The sequence below is a fragment of the Echinops telfairi genome, unplaced genomic scaffold (assembly GCF_000313985.2).
Source record: "Echinops telfairi isolate 266 unplaced genomic scaffold, ASM31398v2 ScPeMD7_31;HRSCAF=116, whole genome shotgun sequence".
NCBI classification, from domain to species: domain Eukaryota; kingdom Metazoa; phylum Chordata; class Mammalia; order Afrosoricida; family Tenrecidae; genus Echinops; species Echinops telfairi.
Window position 1 is genome coordinate 16836499 of NW_022103928.1, and position 19228 is coordinate 16855726.

At 41.2% G+C, this 19228-nt stretch overlaps 1 protein-coding gene across 1 annotated transcript in view; it reads right to left on the reverse strand.

Moving 5' to 3' along the window:
* ATXN7 (ataxin 7) overlaps nucleotides 1-19228 on the reverse strand; it is a gene marked incomplete at its 5' end in the record, with an annotated part of 118274 nt that overhangs the window by 45141 nt on the left and 53905 nt on the right. Inside the window, one exon of the mRNA XM_045290124.1 lies at nucleotides 8757-8861. Coding sequence (XP_045146059.1) covers nucleotides 8757-8861 — 105 coding nt within the window. The remainder of the gene's footprint in view (nucleotides 1-8756; nucleotides 8862-19228) is intronic.

A 19228-nucleotide genomic window follows, 5' to 3' on the forward strand; every position in this document is an offset into this window, starting at 1 on the left:
GGTTTTCTGGACAATGGTGAATTTGGAATCGCTCGACTGAAGACCCATCTTGACACTGCTCACTTTTTGACTTGCCTGCTGGTGTTGGCAGTCTCTCCCAGCTTCCTCTGACACCAGCCCACCACTCCACAGCGGGGAAGGCCAGTAGAGCAAAAGAGTAGAATATTTATTTCCTCTTAAACAAATCAATCTTTACATTGTTCGCTGTAGAAATGCAAGGGAGCTTCAAAATGCTCATGGAAAAATGTAATGAAAAGTAGGGCTTTCTGGATAATGTCCTTTGTCGGTTTTGCTTTCACTTCCTGAAATTCGTTTTCTATTCTTTTCTTGTCTGAAAGCAGTATTGTTATATGCTGTGGTAGATTTGGCTTTGACACATGGTGACCTTATGTATGCAGAATAAAGTGTGGCCTAGTCCTGTTCCATTCTCATAAAAAAAAAAAATAATGGAATTTTCCCATGCAGATTTTTAAGCCCTGTAATTAGTATGCCAATATCTAAAGATGCTACAAAATAAGAAGTGGAGTGTGGCTTTGGATAGCTACTCTGGTTTGGGGTTAAATACAGTAGAGGAACAGCTGGAGAGAAATCCAGTGACGAAGCTAAACCAAATATCTACATATGATCGTTATATCTTGGAATTACTAAATATCCTAGGGGGATATGCTTAAAGTAACACTGACCCAGTCATCCTAAGTAAACTTAAAATTCTACCTGAGTGACATATGTCATTAATGATAGTTTTGTGACATGTACAATGAGTTCTATCTTGCCAGTACTTTATTTTTTAACAGTGTACTTCCTTATTATATGTATAAGAAATCATTAAGAGTAGCCAGAATACACTGCAGGTTAGATTTTATCTGTGTAAGTAAAATTTAATTTATTGATTTAATCTGTAAACTGATAATGAAATCACCTATTAAGTGGATGGTGAAGATCAAAGAATGAGGTAATACAAGAATACTTCATAAAAAACATCATTATCTGTAGACTTTTAAAAAACACCAATCCTAGAAAGATTAATTATCACAAAGTTTCAAAGCAGAAATAAAATGACTGAAAATTTACTGGTACATTTAGCTAACACACAATGGAAAAAAGGGGGGAAACATTGTCTTTTCTTTATCTGAAACCAAAGTTACTTTGTTGTCAAATAACTCATTCAAAAAATACTTGCTGCTATCGTTGCTTCCCAGGCCTTACTCAATCAGATGGATAAAATAAAAACAACCAAACCCCAAACTCACCCTGCCATCGAGTAAATCCAACTCACAGCGAGCCCAGAGAACAGGTAGAATTGCCCTTGAGTGTTTCCAGGACTGTGAGCAAAAGAGGGTACAAATGAAACCGAACAGCAAAGCCTTTCTTTGCTTTATCTCGAGGAGTCATGGTGACAGAGTAGTTACCACTTGGGCTGTGAACCTCAAGGTCTGCAGTTCGAATCCACCAGCTGCTCCACAGGAGAAAGGCAAGGCTTTCTACTCCCCAAAACAATTACAGTCTCAGAAACCCACAGGGCAGTTCTACCCTGCCCTTAGCGGGACTGTGAATGGGCACTGACTCCATAGTAGTAAGCTTTGCTTTTGAGATTTATCTTGCAGATACACTCAATTTTGTGATGGCAGTCATTGATCACAAATTCATGAAGTATCATCAAAAATAAGAACCACTATTTTTGACAGAACCAGTCCATCAAATCTCATAGAAGACTCATTTTGCTCTTATGCTAATATTCTTAGAAACCAATTAACTAGCTTAACCTTTGAGTCATTTGTATTCATTCATTGGCTGATGAAAATGAGATTTTTAAGAAAAAAAAACTTAAATGCTGGCATCTAAAAGAATCCACACCACCTCAATGCACATTAGGTCTAATACACAATGTGTGTGGTTCCTAAATTTTTAATATCTGCAAGTGAAGAAAGCTGGAAGGTCACAACAATGTTAAAGTTCTGAAAACAGCTGATTGCCTGAGAGGCAGAAGTTTTGTGCTTAAGCCTGGCCAATCTTTCTGCAGACTCACATTATCAATAAATAGCTATCATATTGACTGATTACTACTAACACAAGGTGCTTGTCCTGTGAGCCTTCTGCAGATCAGTATACAGTTCTAGAATTCCGCTACCAAGGTAGGATGCATCCTATGACCAGGTTGGCCTCAGTGGATAGGGCCCTGAAGCATCAGAACATACTCTCATCACGTGCGCTGGTATTTACCAAAATAGAGGGTGGGCATAGCTCCTCAACATGACTAACATTAGATCCCAAGCAAAAAAGCACTCCTGTTCCATATCATGTTCCACTGCTGAACACCACCATATGACGTAGCTAACACACCAAAAGTGTGGTCTTTTTAACAAAGGGCACAGCCGTGCCAGGCTCAAGTGCCTATACTGGCAAAAGTGTCAATAGAAAATTTAGTCATTTTCTTTTTGGCGTATTGATTTTCATTCTTATCTTTTTATGGTAAATACATGTAACATGAGGGGGCTTCCAAAAGTGTGGTAAAAATTTAATGAAAAGATAATGGAATTTTCCCACAAACTTTTGGATGCACCCTCATACTACTCACTTCCTCGCTCCCTCCCTTCCTACCTACCTACTTACCTACCTAGGGCTTTGGCAAGGTTTTCTTTATAAATGGAGTTAGCTAGCTAAAAATGATTTGATTTAAAGAAAATCACTAAGTGGAATAAAGTAAACAAATCATAAAAATAGTGCATGGTTATGGTTGGGGAAAAATAGCCAAGGCACATGTGCCTACCTAAGGTCGTGCTCAGGGACTCTCAGTTGCACCAAGAGTTGAATAAGTACATCAGCCTAACAAAACATGCCAATTGCTGACACTTGAGGATAGGTTTCAATTAATTATAGCGATTCTAAATGTAGCACCTGTATCAACTAAATTAACATCACTCATTTATTTCACTGCCCGCTCCCCCAACATGTCTGCTTAAAGAAGTAAATTCATAAGTAAACTCAGAGAGGCAGGAAAATGCAGTGTAGTGAAACACAAGCAATGTATCGGAATCACCTGGAAAGCTCTTTCCCAAAGTTCCAAAGTCATCTGCTAGCAGTACCAAGTCCGAGATTCATTGTAAAGTTGTGTAGCTAAGACCCCAGAGCTTATGCTATTCACACGCCAGTTTAAGGACGAACACAAAGCAACTATGCCTAACTTGCCAGACACCCTGAAAAGAATGGTGCTTCTAGCATCTTCTTCACACTGATGTTTTAGAGGTAATTAATGGGGCATCAAAAACCAGCTGCTGTGAGGTCGACTCTGATCCACAGTATCCCACAATGTGTGTCACAACAGAACCCTGATCCATAGGGTGTTCAAGGGCTAAGTTTCAAAAAGTCCAGTTAGTCTTCCCCCACCTCCCCCTACCCCCAGGAATCTTTGGGCAGGTTTTCAGCTCCAACCTTTCAATTAGCAGATGGACACGTTAACCATTTGCATCTCTCTCAGGGACCCCTAAAAATGTGACACTATCAGCATATACTATAAAGATTAAAATATTTCCATTCACCTGAAAAGGGTCTTGAGAAGCTATACACTTAGGAAGTTCCCTTTTGATTACAGTGCATAAGCAGAAATCTGATTCAAATTTTCTTAAGATCTGAAATCAGCAGTAGAAACCTCTCCTGGTTCTTCAAAACAACTGAGTAAAACTACAAAGACAACCAAGAGGCATGCTGACTTATTTCAAAACATCAAAACAATCAGGAAGACATGGTATTACTATGTAGTTCCCAAGAACAAACCAATCTATATCAGGGCTATGAGAAATTGTAAATGTCAAAATGAGACCACAATCACCCACCATCACTGCAGTTGCTGACTCCCTAAAAGGTTGCTTGGCAGCAAAAAATATGTGGCCTCTTACTACTATGGGTAGTAGGATGCTCACCAATTCAGAATATGAATGGCTGTGTTATTTTTTCCCCACAGTGGCTTCCTTCCCTGCCCTGGCAGCACTGGTTCTCATCCATCAGCCTACTGGAGTTTGTAGCAATGGCTCATTTGTTCATAGAAGTCACAGATAAATATCAGTAATGCTTGAATTAACAGAACACTCAGATTTCCACCAATATCATCAGAAGATAAGAAAATATCCTTGGCAGTTATACCTTCTTTCTAATATTGTAATACACAGACAACGGCTATTCGGGGGAAATAAAAAAATATCTGAAAAATCTTTTTGTTGTGTTAGCTGTAGTAGCAAGAGTCCTGGTGTCATAATGTGTTATCCATTGAGCTGCTTACTGAGAGGTCAGCAGTTGGAACCTGCCAGCAGGTTATGCACAAGATGAGGCTTTGCTCTCCAAAATGTACCACCTCTGAAATCCGAAGGAGTTCTACTTTGTCCTATAGAGTGTGAGACAGAATTGACTTGCTGGCAGCGAGTTAAATTATGGAATATAAGCAATCAAGAACAGGCCTCCTGGAATTATGAAAAACCATCCCTCCTCCCTGACACAAAAGGGGATAGTGGCAGTACTGCCAACCGCCTTGGAACTCAAGTGTCCCTTTTCGCTTAGTGGGGTGTCATTTCTAAAAGACTCCAAGGCCACAAGGTTACTGTACATTTATGGTACCTCCTCAACCCCATCTACCTCTAAATATCTTGCTAATTCCACCCACCTCTTTCTGACAGATAGTGAACCAATCAGGCATGATAGAATTTCCCCCATGGGTTTCTGAGACTATAACTCTTTACAGGAATATAGTCTCACCTTTTCTCCTGAGGGGTGGCTGGTGGTTTTGAACTGCTGACATTGCCCAACAAGTAACCCAATGGAATCCACTCAATGGCAAGAGCGTCTCCTGTGGTTCCTGCCTCTCTCAGAGAATGTGGCCCTCATGTTTGTGCTGTGACTCCCCCTTTGACATCTTTAATAGTAGAGTGAGGAAAGCCCCACTGAGGCTCCACCAAGCAGGTCTCCTTTCTACTCAGGCAGTCATTTTTTGTGTATGAATTCTGCATCCACCATCTTCTCATTTACATCACCCCCTTGTTATTCTACAAGTTTGTTATCAGGAGACACTTGTGCAAGGGTACAGGGTAGGAATATAATTTAAAGACACTCCTGTCACACACTAACATTCTAAGAGGTAGGCAGAAAGGTAAACAAATCTCTATACATTGTTGTGTAGCCACTGAATGGTGTGTTCCTGGAAGAGGGAGCCAGAAGGCCCTTTTTCTACCTCGAGAAATTCTGGAAGCAGTGGCATCTTTACTTGGGCCTTGGCAGTCGTTTTCATACTCTGGTGCTTTCTCTCTCACTCCGTTCCAATTCACTCTGCCCATCAATCCTGCTGGTGCACCGCTACCTCACACCACTGTAATGCTGAAAGATCTGAAACTGGTCTCTTGCCACATCCAGGACAAGGGGCTCTCTGATGGGCAAAAAGGCACTTGGAGTTAGTCTCAACCTGCCTTTGCACACAGCTCTCCACATGTGAGTACATCAGCTCAAGCCAAAAGGGATGCCCTGCAGAACATTCCAGACAGCCTGGAATGTCCTGTCTCTGCCCTTGCTTGTGTCACCCATTGCCAGCCTGAACCACCAAATATGGTTGTTGAGTGCACAAACTGTGCAGCTGTGTCAGCCCTATCTAGCCCCATCAAAATGCTTCTTCCCATCTCATTGTCCACAACAGGCAAGTATACATGCTTAAAAATTGAGAAAAGAACATTACTGATAGGAAAAATGAAATCTACTTTTAACAATATCATAGCTATTTTCTCTAAGAAGCTTTCTCTGGGTTATTCAACAAGACAATTTACGTTACTTACTTGCAAGACCTTGAACTGTTTGATAACTTCATATACGCATCTTCCAGTGTCTACAGCTACACTTTTCTCTCTTATTCCGATTTCTTATTATATTCAGGCATTGCACTAGGTCTTTACCTATTCAATCTCCACCATGAACCTATGAGGTTGATATTACCAAGGAAGATGAGGCTGGATAACTTGCTCAAGACAAAGAGCTAGACGATGGGTCTTAATCCAAGAACCTTTAATTGACTCAATATATATTTCTGGGGGAAAAAAGAGTGGGAAGTTGATTGTGATGGTAAATAGCAGCTGTTCTTCCAGTGAGCACTGAATGTTTCTAGCTTTAAAATGTAACTCAAACCCATGTTGTCTTCTAAGCTGGACCCCAGTTTCAGAATGAGATATTTACCATCTTTCGCATTTCAACTATTCTGTGTTTTCCTCTTCTCAGCAAACCAGTTAGTGGTTGGGCTGTGTTCCTCCTTTACAGAAGTTTTCCAGTGCCCTCAAGCCTCTTATTCTCCTGGCCTACAAGTTGTGCATGATTTTGCCTGTAACATGGGACACTTGTATGCCTCTGGTCCCTAGCTCCCTCCACTACCTTCCAGCACCCCTCCTTTTTCAGGTCTGTGCACTCACTGGTTCCCTATTCAGGGAAAGCTCTTATTCCATCTATATCGCTGCTTGAGTAGCCTACTCTCATCACCTAGGGCACAAATCACCAGTCACCACCTCTGAGACTTTCCTTAAAACAGCTTCGACAGAAGAGGCCCAGTGCTAGCAATAAGGGCAATGAGAAAACAACTTGCAGCTTTTAATCAGAAACTTGTTTTAAACATTTTAGGTGGTACTATGACAATGCAAAGAAGCCCTGATGACACAGTGATTAAAGCACACCTGAACTGGCAGTGGTCTGAACACTAGCTTGCTCCACATGGCAATCAGCTTCCATAAGGACTTATAGCCCAAAAAACACTATAGAGCTGTTCTTTGTTCTACAGCAGCGGTTCTCAACCTGTGGGTCGCGACCTCTTTGGGGGGGGTTGAAGGACCCTTTCCCAGGAGTCACCCGACTCATTACAGTAGCAAAATTAATTATGAAGTAGCAACGGAAATAATTTTATGGTGGGGGGGGGTCACGACAACATAAGGAACTGTATTAAAGGGTTGTGGCATTAGGAAGGTTGAGAACCGCTGCTCTACAGGGTCAATATGAAGTTGGAATCAACTCAAATGGATATGATGCAAAATGACATATTTGGACTCTTCAACAGTAAAACACCCAGGTAACAAGCTTGGCCACCACTTGTCAGTTTGTTGCACTATGGTGGCTTGTGTGTTGCTGTGATACTAAAAGCTATGCCACTGGTACTTCACCCATGGTAGACAGGCTTCAACAGAGCCTACTGACTAAGACAGGCTAGGAAGAAGCAGCTGGTAATCTACTTTTGAAAACCTTCTGACCAGTAGAAGAACAGCAGGTCCCTGCCGGACTCACTCTTCATAAAACAGAGGGTCAGAATTAAGAGGAAGTCCCTCACTGAGATGTCCTGACACAGTAGCTACAATGGGCTCACACATGGCAATGTGTGTGAGGGTGGCGCACGACTGGGCAGTAGTACTTCGATCTCCTGTACACAAGGTTGCTGGATGGCACCTAACAAATTTTTGGAGTTCACAGAACCCATAAGATCACCAAGTTTCCAGTTAAGTACATGTGCATTTTGATGAGGAGAAGTTGGAAGGTCTTCAAAATCCCCAAGGAGAACATGACATCAAGAAAGATTGGTAGGCAACTAGACACCCCCTTACTGAAGGGGTGTGGGGAGGAGATGAGCCAGGCAGAGTGCAGGGTAGCAACGATGAAACATATAACTTTCCTCTAGTTCTTAAATGCTCCCCCCCCCTTCCCCCGACTATTATGATCCCAATTCTACCTTACAAATATGGCTAGACCAGAGGATGTACATTGTTACAGATAGCAACGGGAAACACAGGGAATCCAAGACAGACGACTCCTTCAGGACCAGTAGTGAGAGGGGCGATGCCGGAAGGGTGGAGGGAATGTGGGGTAGAAAGGGGGAACCGATTACAAGAATCTACATATAGCCTCCTCCCTGGGGGATGGACAGCAGAGAAGAGGGTGGGGGGAGACGTCAGACAGTGTAGCTTATGACAAAACAATAATAATTTATGAATTATGAAGGGTTCATGAGGGAGTGGGGAGGGAGAGGGGAAATGAGCAGCTGACATTAAGGGCTAAAGTAGAAGGCAAATGTTTGGAGAATGATGAGGGCAACAAATGTACGTATGTGCTTGACACAATGGATGGATGGATGGATTATGATAAGAATTGTACGAGCCCCCAATAAAATAATTTTTTTAAAAAGAGAAAGATTCAGAACCACTGATCTCGGAAGTTTCACACCCACAATCCTTTTAAAAAGTCATGCATTCATATTGTGTGTGTCATCTAGAATTTTAACAGCCACTGAATTATCAGCCATGTGGTCTAGAAGGAAAAGAAATCATTAGCGATAATATTTAACATAGATCTTTAAAAAATATATTGTTAAGGACCTAGTGCCGGGGTTTAAGTGGAGAGGAAATGTTTTGAGAATGATGAGGGCAATGAATGTACAAATGCGCTTTACATAATTGATGTGTGTATGGATTGTGATAAGAGTTGTATGAGCCCCTAATAAAATAATGATTAAAAAAAAGAGAAAAAAATACATTTTCCTCTGATTATTAATAATCAGAACATGCACTTCACTTTCAAGAAAGAATTAAACATAAAGTACCAAACAGCTGACAGGTATTAACTCATTCAATGAATTAGAAAGCACACTGCCAACCAGGGAGGGTTATTATTTTACTCTACCCATCCTGCTGCAGGCCTGCAGCTTAATCTTGCTTTACCTTGAACCCTCTAGTAATTATTTTAAATGGTTAAGCACTTACCATAATGTGATTGAAATGCCTGCGGTTTGACAACCTGATTACAGTCGTTACACACCACCAAGTAGAAATCATCATGGGCTGGACAGAGACCAAATATTGGCATGTCTGCAACAAAGAGAAAGAGCATTATTCAAATCATCTGGCTATGATTTGATATGAAGCTGGCCATTGGGGGCTAGAGCACTACTTTCTAATAGAGCTGACTAACTACAAAGTGTACCAGGACAAATGATATTCCAGCTTAAACATAATGGACATGACAGACCTTACTATTAGTAGAAAATCTGGCTTACAGAGACATGTGTATAAAGAACTAAAGTAACATTCTCCGAAAATCATTAGTATGAGGTAAAATAGACAAATCTACTAAGATGCAGATGATGAGTATGTGTGCAAAGTGAAGTAACTTTAAATGAATGCTAAAAGGATTCTGGAGAGGAACAAACAAAAACCCACAACTAATAAAATGCTCAGTAATTCATTCACAAAGCTGTACCATCTAGTGGCTTTATTTGCCTAACTGTACATCCTATTCCAGCCATCTGGCCCTGGAGTTCTATGAAACAGTTAAGAAGGAGGCAGAGGTTTCACTGAAGAGTAAAATGGCTAGTTTCTCCAGTGTTCCATACAAAGAAAATTATTTGTATGTATTTTTTTTCCGGCCATGGCAATCTCGACTTCTTTTGCTTATCTACTGATGGCACTGGATACACAAGACTGACCAATAATTCAGCACCATCACCTTACTTTGTATGTTAATTTCACTTCAATTACCAAAACAGGGCAATATACCATTTTCTTTTTTAAATGGTTAAGAAGTCAACTTAAAATGTGAAAGTGAAACTAAACTATCTAGATATACATGAAAACTGAGAGTAACTTAACATCTGGCAATATATGGTTAAATGAAAAATATATCCCAACCAGGAACAACTGTTAACAACAATCTAGGGAACATACCAAGCGCTAAGTTGCTCAGAATCCAAATGCTTCAGAATCATTTCAAACAAGTATTGTACACTGCACACTACTTAGAATACATCCAAGGAATGTACAATTAGACAATGTTTTAGGTAAGCATGCATCAATCTCTGGTGAACTTGGTGGTTTGAAAGGCGGTGGGATGGCTGGGGGGGGGAGGACCTGAGGAGATGTAAAGTGATTATAATCCCTAAAACAACAAATAAACTACGGTGTAATATCTAAGCAAGGCTATAGCTTGGATTTTCCTATTGCACTTAATTGTACAGAGCTGGCTGTCAAGTCTGAAACCTGCCCTGGCTCAAGGTGATTCTAGGATGCATCAGCAACAGTTTCCATGTGCCGTTATCTTATTTTATCCTCACAATATCTAGGTAGATGCCATTATGCGCCGACTTTAAAGAGGAGGAAAATGAGCCACAGAAAAGTGAAGTAATTTGTGTGAGATCAATAAATATCTGGGACTCAAATGGGACTCATAACAGTGACATAAATGTGGTTCCTCTTGAAGATCAGAGAATAATGATTTCTAGAAATCCCATCCACATTTCAATCCCAGTAACTTGGAATCACCAGGGCTGAATACCTTGAATGGGCTGAATTGATTAGATGGCGTAAGCAGCTTCTGGGACACTGGAGACTTCTGGGACTTAAATCAAACAAAGTGCTATCTTCCTCGAAAGCATGGCCACAATGAGTCACTCACAGTGTATGTGGGAGAAGGGAACGGTCTTATCCATGCAGTGATTCACGTGTAATAGGCTATTTTACATGGTTATGGTTCTTTCACTGGGCATTTCACTCTAACCTTTTTAAGTAAATGATCTTAAGTTTCATAATAGCATGTGCTAAATGCCTGATAGAAGGCTATTACTAAAGGCATGGTATGAATTATATAAGTTGTATATCTTTACTAATTTAGATTTTTGAAGGTCGAAACATCTATAAGTAGCAAATCAATTGTTTTGCTTATTAAATCAAATCAATCCGTTTCATAAAACAATTGATTTCAGCTTAGTTTTGGGCCTCTGCTCCTGGCTAGTTTCCCAAAGTACTGAATGTCAAGCAACGTTGCTTGAAATACATCATTTTACCCCAGGTACATCTTGTGACCCTAACTCCTGATTTATAAATACGAGGAAGAGGGGGGAAAAAGCCATACTGATTCTTTCAAGTTATAGATTAAATTGTCACAGTGACCTTTATGTAGAAAATTGTTTTTGCCCTTTGATCCTATTGTGAGACTTAAGAAACATTAGTAACAGCTGTAGTGGTATAGTGGTTACGCATTGAGCTGCGATGTACATGGTCAGCGGTTCAAATCCACCAGCAGCTTTGTGGCGGGAGAAAAGACGGGGCTTTCTACTCCCTTACAGTCACAGAAACCCACAGCGGCTCGCTATGGATGAGCACTGACTAGATGGCACTGAATCTGGTTTGGAGTGAAAGTAAGGGCAAAGGTTATTTCTGTAGGGGAGCAGGACATCTATACGTTTTTAAAAGTTTATATCAATTTAAAAAAATGTTATTTGCCATTGATGATAAAAGAGGAAAAGTTGTTGCTTATTGAGAAAATATTATGTGCCAGGCACCATACTGAGCACTTTTTACATGGCTTATCATTTATTTCCAAGCCATAGAAGATGGAGCTTCAAAAAGTTCATGGGAAAGTAGAATTGAAAGATAATGGAATCTTTCCCCAATCCTTCTGGAGTCCCCTCATATAATTTCCTATTTACTGATGGGGAAGCTAACTTATTTAGAAAGATAGCTGTTTTGCACCACCAGGATGCAAACTGCATTCTCTGTGATTAAGAACAAAGCTCAGTTCTTAAATCTCTCATTAGCACATCCAGAAAAAAGTACATATGCAAATAAACACAGAACCCCTTCGGAAAAGAAACATAGTATATGTAATTCCAGGCCAAGCCACCTCCTGCTGTATTATGAATATATAAAGCAACTTTTAAAGTTTAGTTTCATAAATTCTTTACTTTTAAATATCCATATTTGGAAGTACGCTAGAAGCTACAAAATTTAAGTAAAATGTCTTCTTCAGAAAAAAAGGGAAAATAAAAGTTATATATTCTTCTACTCTGGGACATTCCTGAGGCCTTAGCAACAGGAACAGAGTGCAGGCTGTTGTGGAGACACAAGGAACCGATTTGTGTGAGATAGTGTATTATGTTTTCTCGATACTTTTAAGGCATCAATTCATAATCAAGACCATCTACAAACTAACATATGGAATTTTCCCAAATGCTGGAAAGTTTGATTTATGACAACACAATGTCAAGTTAATAAAAATGAGCTCCTACTGCATTAGTAACATTAACAAAATACACTTTAAATACGTAACAAATAATCTTACTTAAAATAATTAAAAACTTTAAAGTGTCCTTGAACTCATGGATTCTCAACTAACTTTATTATTGTTAAGGCCTTAGATCTCTCTCAGGACTTGGGTTAACCCTATCTAACAATCGTTAGTCACTATTGATTGGGGTGCTAATGGCAAGATCAGCAGTTTGAAGCCATTAGCAGCTCCTGGGGAGAAATAGGGGGCTTTCTACTTCTGTAAAGAGTTAGTCTTGGAAACTCACAGGGTGGTTCAACCCTGCCCTAAAGGGTACTGCTAATGAGATGGCTTTGACCAGACAGCAGAAATTATTTGAGCACCCCTATCTAGGCCAGCAAACTAAGAAGAATGGGGTTTAAACACATGTATGCAAAACTCTACTCCCAGTCAAGCCCTGAATGATAGCTGGTATTCTCCATTACTTTGGTGTTCCTGTCCCTATTTTGAGGACTGTATGACAAAAAACAACACTTGTGTGTCATAGCAAAGTATTTAACTTTTGCATCCCTCCTCCCACACATGCCAAACTTCCACATGTATGTATGACTCCCACATGCCCTTCTCTGGCCTAGACATAGTTCCTAAGCTCTGTCTCAACTCACATATCCAAGTAGCTATTATCTAACACCATTTGAACATCAAACATGTATCTCAACTGAAACGAACTAAAATTTTCTCCCTGCTCTGGTTCCTACACTCTCAAAAGCCTTCCTGTTTTTTTTAACATAACTGCCGCCCCCACCCCCCCAACACACACACCAAACAACCCCCATCACTTCCCCCAACTACTCTAATAAAAAACCTAGGGGTCATTGCCTACATTGTTCTCTCATCACATCTAGCAGCCCTGGTCAGTTCCCAGCCACCAATGTAGGGCCTCCTGTCACCAGTAAGTACCTTTCCACTGGACTTGGAGCCAGCCTTCTGGGTGGTCTACAATCGCTTCCTACAGAACTCAGAGTAAGATTCTTTGAAATCTTCCCCCAGATTATGTCCCCCCTCTTCTTAGAAGTTCTCCAGTTACTTCCTACTCCTCTGGGAATAAAATCCCAACATCACCACTACACGGCACCCCCACCCCCTGCGGTCCTGCCAGATGTGCTGTCCATCTCCTCTGACCTCTGGTTCCTGGGTTCTCTATACTCCCCCTCTGCTCAGGTTCGCTGGCCTTCTTTCTCTCCTCGGGGCCAGAAAGTACATGCCTAGCCAGCCTGGTCCCTCATCCTCACAGGTCTGGCACAGTCACACTTCAGGTCTCTGCTCAGTGTAGTCTTTTTGCTCTGGCCCCTTCCCAATTAGTCATTATTTATCACTGATAAATCTCAAGAGAGTGATTACGAGTGTGGGTTGGGCCATTCTCTGAATTGTCTTTCCCAAGCTACACATCCTTGGGCAAGTTCTATAACCTCTTTGAACTTCAGTTTCCTTGTTCTTCAGTTTCTGTTAATGATGCTCATACTACTTATTTCATAGGGTTATTACAAAGTTTAAGAGAATACACACGAAGCCATAGAAAGATGCCTGGCCCCAGCAAGGGCTCATTTAATGTCTCCCCCATACCCTGTGAGATAGGAGTCATATATTCCCACTGATTTTTTCACACAGAGAAACTTCACAAATAAGTGGGAGAGCCAAAATTTGAACCTAGTTCTAGGCTCAAAGTGCCAAGCCTAGATACTTTGCAATGTCCTCCCCAAAATACTGCTAGATTTGGGCTCCTATGTGCCACTCCCACACCCAGATGACGGCTTGGTTGGCTCCACTTACTCGAGTCAGTATGCTACCCCTTACTGCGTCAGCCACTTCTACTCTGCTGTCAGAGCCATCTCCCTGCAAAGCAATGATGCCCTTCATCTCCTTAAACACCTCTGCTGGCTGCACTCAAGCGCCTGGGCACCTGATCTTTGGAAGCAAGGCCCTCAGCACTCTAGTGCCTCCCACCCTTTCCAGCCAAAGTCCAGGCTACTGCAGTGTCAGGGCTGCCTTAACATTCCCAGGATCTTCCATTTCCCTACAGCCTTGCCTTCTGCCTAGCACAGTCCCTGTGATATGGAAAGTCCAATGAGAACCAGGTCCAATGCCCCCTCTGCTGGGCTTCTGTTCATACCATTTATAACTCCATTCTAGGCCTTCAATGATTTATGATGATTGTTAATTTATACCTGAGAACCTCAGCAACCCTTGCCTCAAAGGGCCACTGTATAGAGAATGGTCTTGTGCATATGCAACACAAATGACTGGAACTGGCGACCTTCCTGTGGCTTCCAGCTGCTCTTAGGGACACAAATTATGATGCTTGATCTGGACCAAAGGTCCTGGTCAAACTTAGCTGTTTCTCCTCCCCTGGTTCTCTGTACCTTCCCCCTGCCCTTTGGTCCCTGAAGCACATCATGCTTTCTCTCTGGCTCCAGTATCTTGACATTTGCTGTTCCCTCTGCCTGAAACTCACTCCCGCCTGATCTTTACCTGACTTATTCCAGCCTCAATGTCTCTTACTTGGGAGTCCTGGCTAGGCAGGGCTTGCTATCTGCTCTTAAAGCACTGACTTCGCCTTGGCACACAGGGCTGTATCTATTCTATCTCTGAGTTTTCATCACTGTTTCCTCCTAGCAAAATAAGCTCCATATATGCCTTGCTTGTGGCTACATAATGCCTGGGCCTAACATGACACATAGGAAAAGCTACTATGAATATGCATCAACTAATATTTGATGAATAATAATTAGACTAGGTTCCCGTGATGCCATAAAAGCCAAGGTTATAGTTATGGTCTGCTCTGATGTCATTTAGTGACACGTGATTGTCTATGAGAATTTAGCATACCATTCAGTGATACCAAAGCTCAAGGAGAGTAGAGAATCCTACAGTTTAAAATAATTACACATGGATTCATACCTGGAGGCAGTTTCTTGGTAGAATTTTTGGGTTTCAGGGTTTAATCCTTGTATTTGAACACTGGCAAATGTTCTTTTGATAATATAAAACAGGAGCCAAAGCAGCCCTAGGGTCAAACTACTGGAATTCCAATTCCTACTCTTCCTCTTACTAGCTGTATAAACATAGTTAAATTATTTAATTTCTCTGAGCTTCACTTTCCTCATCTATAAAGCAAGGTGATTAAGAGTGTATGCTACAGAGTGAGGATTAAAGTAACTAATCTCTACAAAGCATTAAATGTCAAAAAGTATTATCTTAAAAAAAAATCAAACAAGAGACATCCTGGGAATATTTGCTTCCAGCAGTTGATACACACACCCCAAAAGGCAATTTACTATTTGGCAACATAAACACAACTCTCAGGGGGTTGCTAGTTCCTCTTGCAGACCACAAACTTTTCCCTCTAGGCAATGAAAAGCAGAGGAGACTCCTGGGACTCCATCAAGGAGACTTGCTGGCCCATGCCTAGGAGTTTATGCTTGACCCTGAATGTCAGAGATAATCTAAGACTTTAAACCAGGAAGTCACAGGATATAAAAGTCAAACTCTGGAATGAGTGTGGATCAATTTAGGTTCAGGAAAGTCAGACCGAGACAGAGAATTCCTGTGAAATGATGGCAGAAACCTGACTCAGGCCGACTCTGAGACCTTCCCCTCCTGAGAAAATAGGAGATGGCAGGTGAGGCAGCAGGAGCATCTAAAGCCTGGCCTGTGGTTTGTTAATCTAACATTATTGCAGCTCCTGTTGACACGTGAGTATATGAGAGGAAGAACTTAATTTTGCTAAGGCCATATAAGCACAGCTGCTAATAAGGCTGCCAGGCTATGGAGCCAGGCTCCCAATCCAACTGGCTCGGTTTAAATCCCAATCCTGTTATTTTGAGCCTCTACTTTAGTTTCCTCATCCCAAATTAAGGAAAATAGCAGAATCCAACTCACAGGTTGTTGGGATGACTAATGAATATATGTAAAACATTAAGAACAGAGCCTGGCACATACATAATACAATTTTGTAGTTATGAATTCCTTCTATCCTCCCCATCACATTCCTCTAGTCTCTGTCCTTTCCCTCACATTTGGCCCCAATATCCACAGTGAGGTTCTTAAATCATAAATCACATGTCAATTTTTGCCTGATCAAACCTCTTCCCCCCCCAAAATCACTGCCATGGGTCTATTTTCACAGCGACGCTGTAGGCTAGAGCAGAACTGCCCCTGTGGGTTTGAGCCTTAGAACAAACTCACTGCCATCGAGTTGATGCTGAGTCATGGCAACTCTACACACCAGGGTAAAACTGCCCTGTGAGTTCCTGAGACTGTAAATGTTTACAGGAGTAGAAAGCCCCATCTTAGTGTCACAGAACTCAACGCCACTGAGTCGATGTCAACTAAGAGCGACCCCTGTGGGTTTCCGTGACCAACCGTTTTAAGGAAAATCTCAGTCTTTCGCCAGAAGAGCTGCTAGTGGTTTCAAAGTGCTGATCGCCATGAGGGCAGCCCAGCAAGTACCACTACATCACCAGGGCTCAATCTTGCAGTTAGCAGGCCCAGTGACTAAAACACTTTAATACAGGACTCATTGATAAAACCCATTAGTGATTCTCCAACATTGAATTACTGAGAAGGTCCTGACTGATCTTTGCAACCTCAAGACCTCAGACTCTCCACCCCAGTTTTTTGACCTGCTTGACAATTATGACATGTCACTCACTTCCTACCTTGGGGCCTTTGCCAATTGGTGTTCCCTCGGTAAGGAATGTTTTTGCCTGGTTGACTGGAGGTCTCACTTAAATTTCATTGCAAAGACCTTTCCTGACCACCTTTTGAAGCAGACTACTATCTGTTCCCAGTCTCTTCTCACCACTCTATCAGTTCTTTGCAATTTATATTTGTTTTGCTGTATATATGATTGCAAAATAGACCACACTGGATGACAACTGACAACAAAAAGATTGTTTTTCTCTCTCCCCTACCATGTAAATTTCATGAGGGAAGGGACCCTGCCTACACAGTACATCGCCTTGCACAAACATAGTAGGCTTTCAACAAAAGAATTTTTTGAGAACGCCCTGGAATCAAATTACCTAAACTCAAACCTCAACCCCACCACTCAAGAGGTTTGTGACCTGGAGCAAGTTTGTTACTGATTTCTTCTGTGTCTTAGTAGTTTTATCTGTAAAGTGGGGATGATCATCACTCATTGCTATCAAATAAAATCCGACTCATAGTAACCCGATAGGACAGGGTAAAACTGCCCTTGTGGATTTCTGAGACTGTAACTGTTTATGCAAGAAGGCCTCTTCTTTCTCCTGTGGATCAGCTGGTGATTTTGAACTGCTGACCTTGAGTTAGCAGACCAATTCTTAACCATTACCCTCCCAGGACTTCAGGGATGGTGATATTATCTACCTTAATGGGTAGTTATATGGATCAAATGTGTTAATATAAAGACCTCAGAATTATGTCTGCACCAAGTATGTGCTAGATACACGTTACATATTATAATGATTGCTATTTTTACTAAGTCGGTAGCTGCTAGACCTCACAGACTATGTATCAAGTATTAACTATGGATCTATTGGGTATCATAACAAGTACACTATCAGGGTAATTACACAATTTCATGTCAACTTAATAGAGTGAAGGGGTGGAGTTTAGCCTGTCAATCAGGTCACTGCCTGATTGTACCTCCTGGTAGGCATGACCTTATCATGTGGTTTCAGGGAACTTCATCTCTTCCTCCCCAGAGATAAGACACACTCTCTCTGCTTCACATTCTTGTTGACAAGCCACATGGAGCCACTTTGATGGCAGCCAGAGCCCTAGAGATGCTGCCACTGCCATTGGAGCCACAGGACTTTCCACCTACAGCCTGTGATCTTCCTGCATTTGGCATCATTGCATGTGCTGCGTTGAGTCTGAAGAAGAATTCATGGGCTAATATCGGACTTATAGGTTAATATCAAACCTATGGACTTGATCTGGGCTGGGATGTTTTATTAATGCATAATTATTTCTTGAAATAAAGTTCTCTCTTACACATATATGAATGTCAATGAATTTGTTTCTCTAGTCAACCTGGACTAACACAACTATAAACACCACCTATTCATTCATTCATGTTTTTATTTTGGGTATTGGTATATAACCATAAAAGTAACAACAACAAAAACCCTGCAAGTAGTAATGCTTACAAGAAAAATAAAGCTTAGACTTATTCAGTGCTTGTGTCCCATGTATAGTGCTAAATATTTCATCTGGGCAATACCACCTATCTCACTTTATAATTACTTTATAGATAAAATAAGGGAAGCAAAAGGCCTCAAGCCACAGACAAAGCAGGTAAATGAGCTGGGATGTGAAATGATGCAGTCCCAAAGCAGAGATTCCATTTTCACAACCGTAAGCCCTTCTGCCCAATGCTCTCCCTAAATTCTTATCTGTCTCTGCTTTCAGTTGCCCTACTCTCTCAGGAAATCTCTGTCCTCATGCTTTATGTAAATGCAACCAAGAAGTTCTTATCTGTTCTTAAGAGTTAAAAGGCAACATCTTGTCTGTTGCTTATATTGCTGCTCTAAAGTTTCTGCTGTATTTCAGACACAAACAGGGCTCTAAACTCTCACAGCCTCATATTAGTGCCTGTAGTACTTTTATGTAACCTAAAACCTGGAAAGTTGGCCATCACACATAGAAGTTTTATTTAGTCAGCAGCAAATTGATTTCAAATGGAAAATCTCAACACTCCCAAAACCAAAGTCAGCAAGAAAACAAATAAACAAAAACAAACTGCAAGGCCATCAAGTCAATACCTATTCATAGGGCTCCTACAGGGTAGGGTAGAACTACCCCTGTGGGTTTCTGAGACAAACTCTTTACGGGAGTAGAAAGCCAAGTCTCTGGAGGGCCGGCTGGTGGTTTCAAACTTCTGACCTTGAAGTAAGCAGCCCAACGTGTAACCACTATGCCACCTGGGCTCCCCAAATTGATTTCAACATGTCTCAATAATGGGCAGTCAAAATTAAAATCAATGATATAAAAATGTGCTTTACTTGAGTGGAGACCCAATGTCCTTCTGATACCTTAATACTAAACCTATTAAATATATGCACATAGATCTATTTCCCCATCCTCATATATAAATATATTTGCATATGTACATGCCTTTATTTAGACCTCTATAAATGCCCTTTGCCTC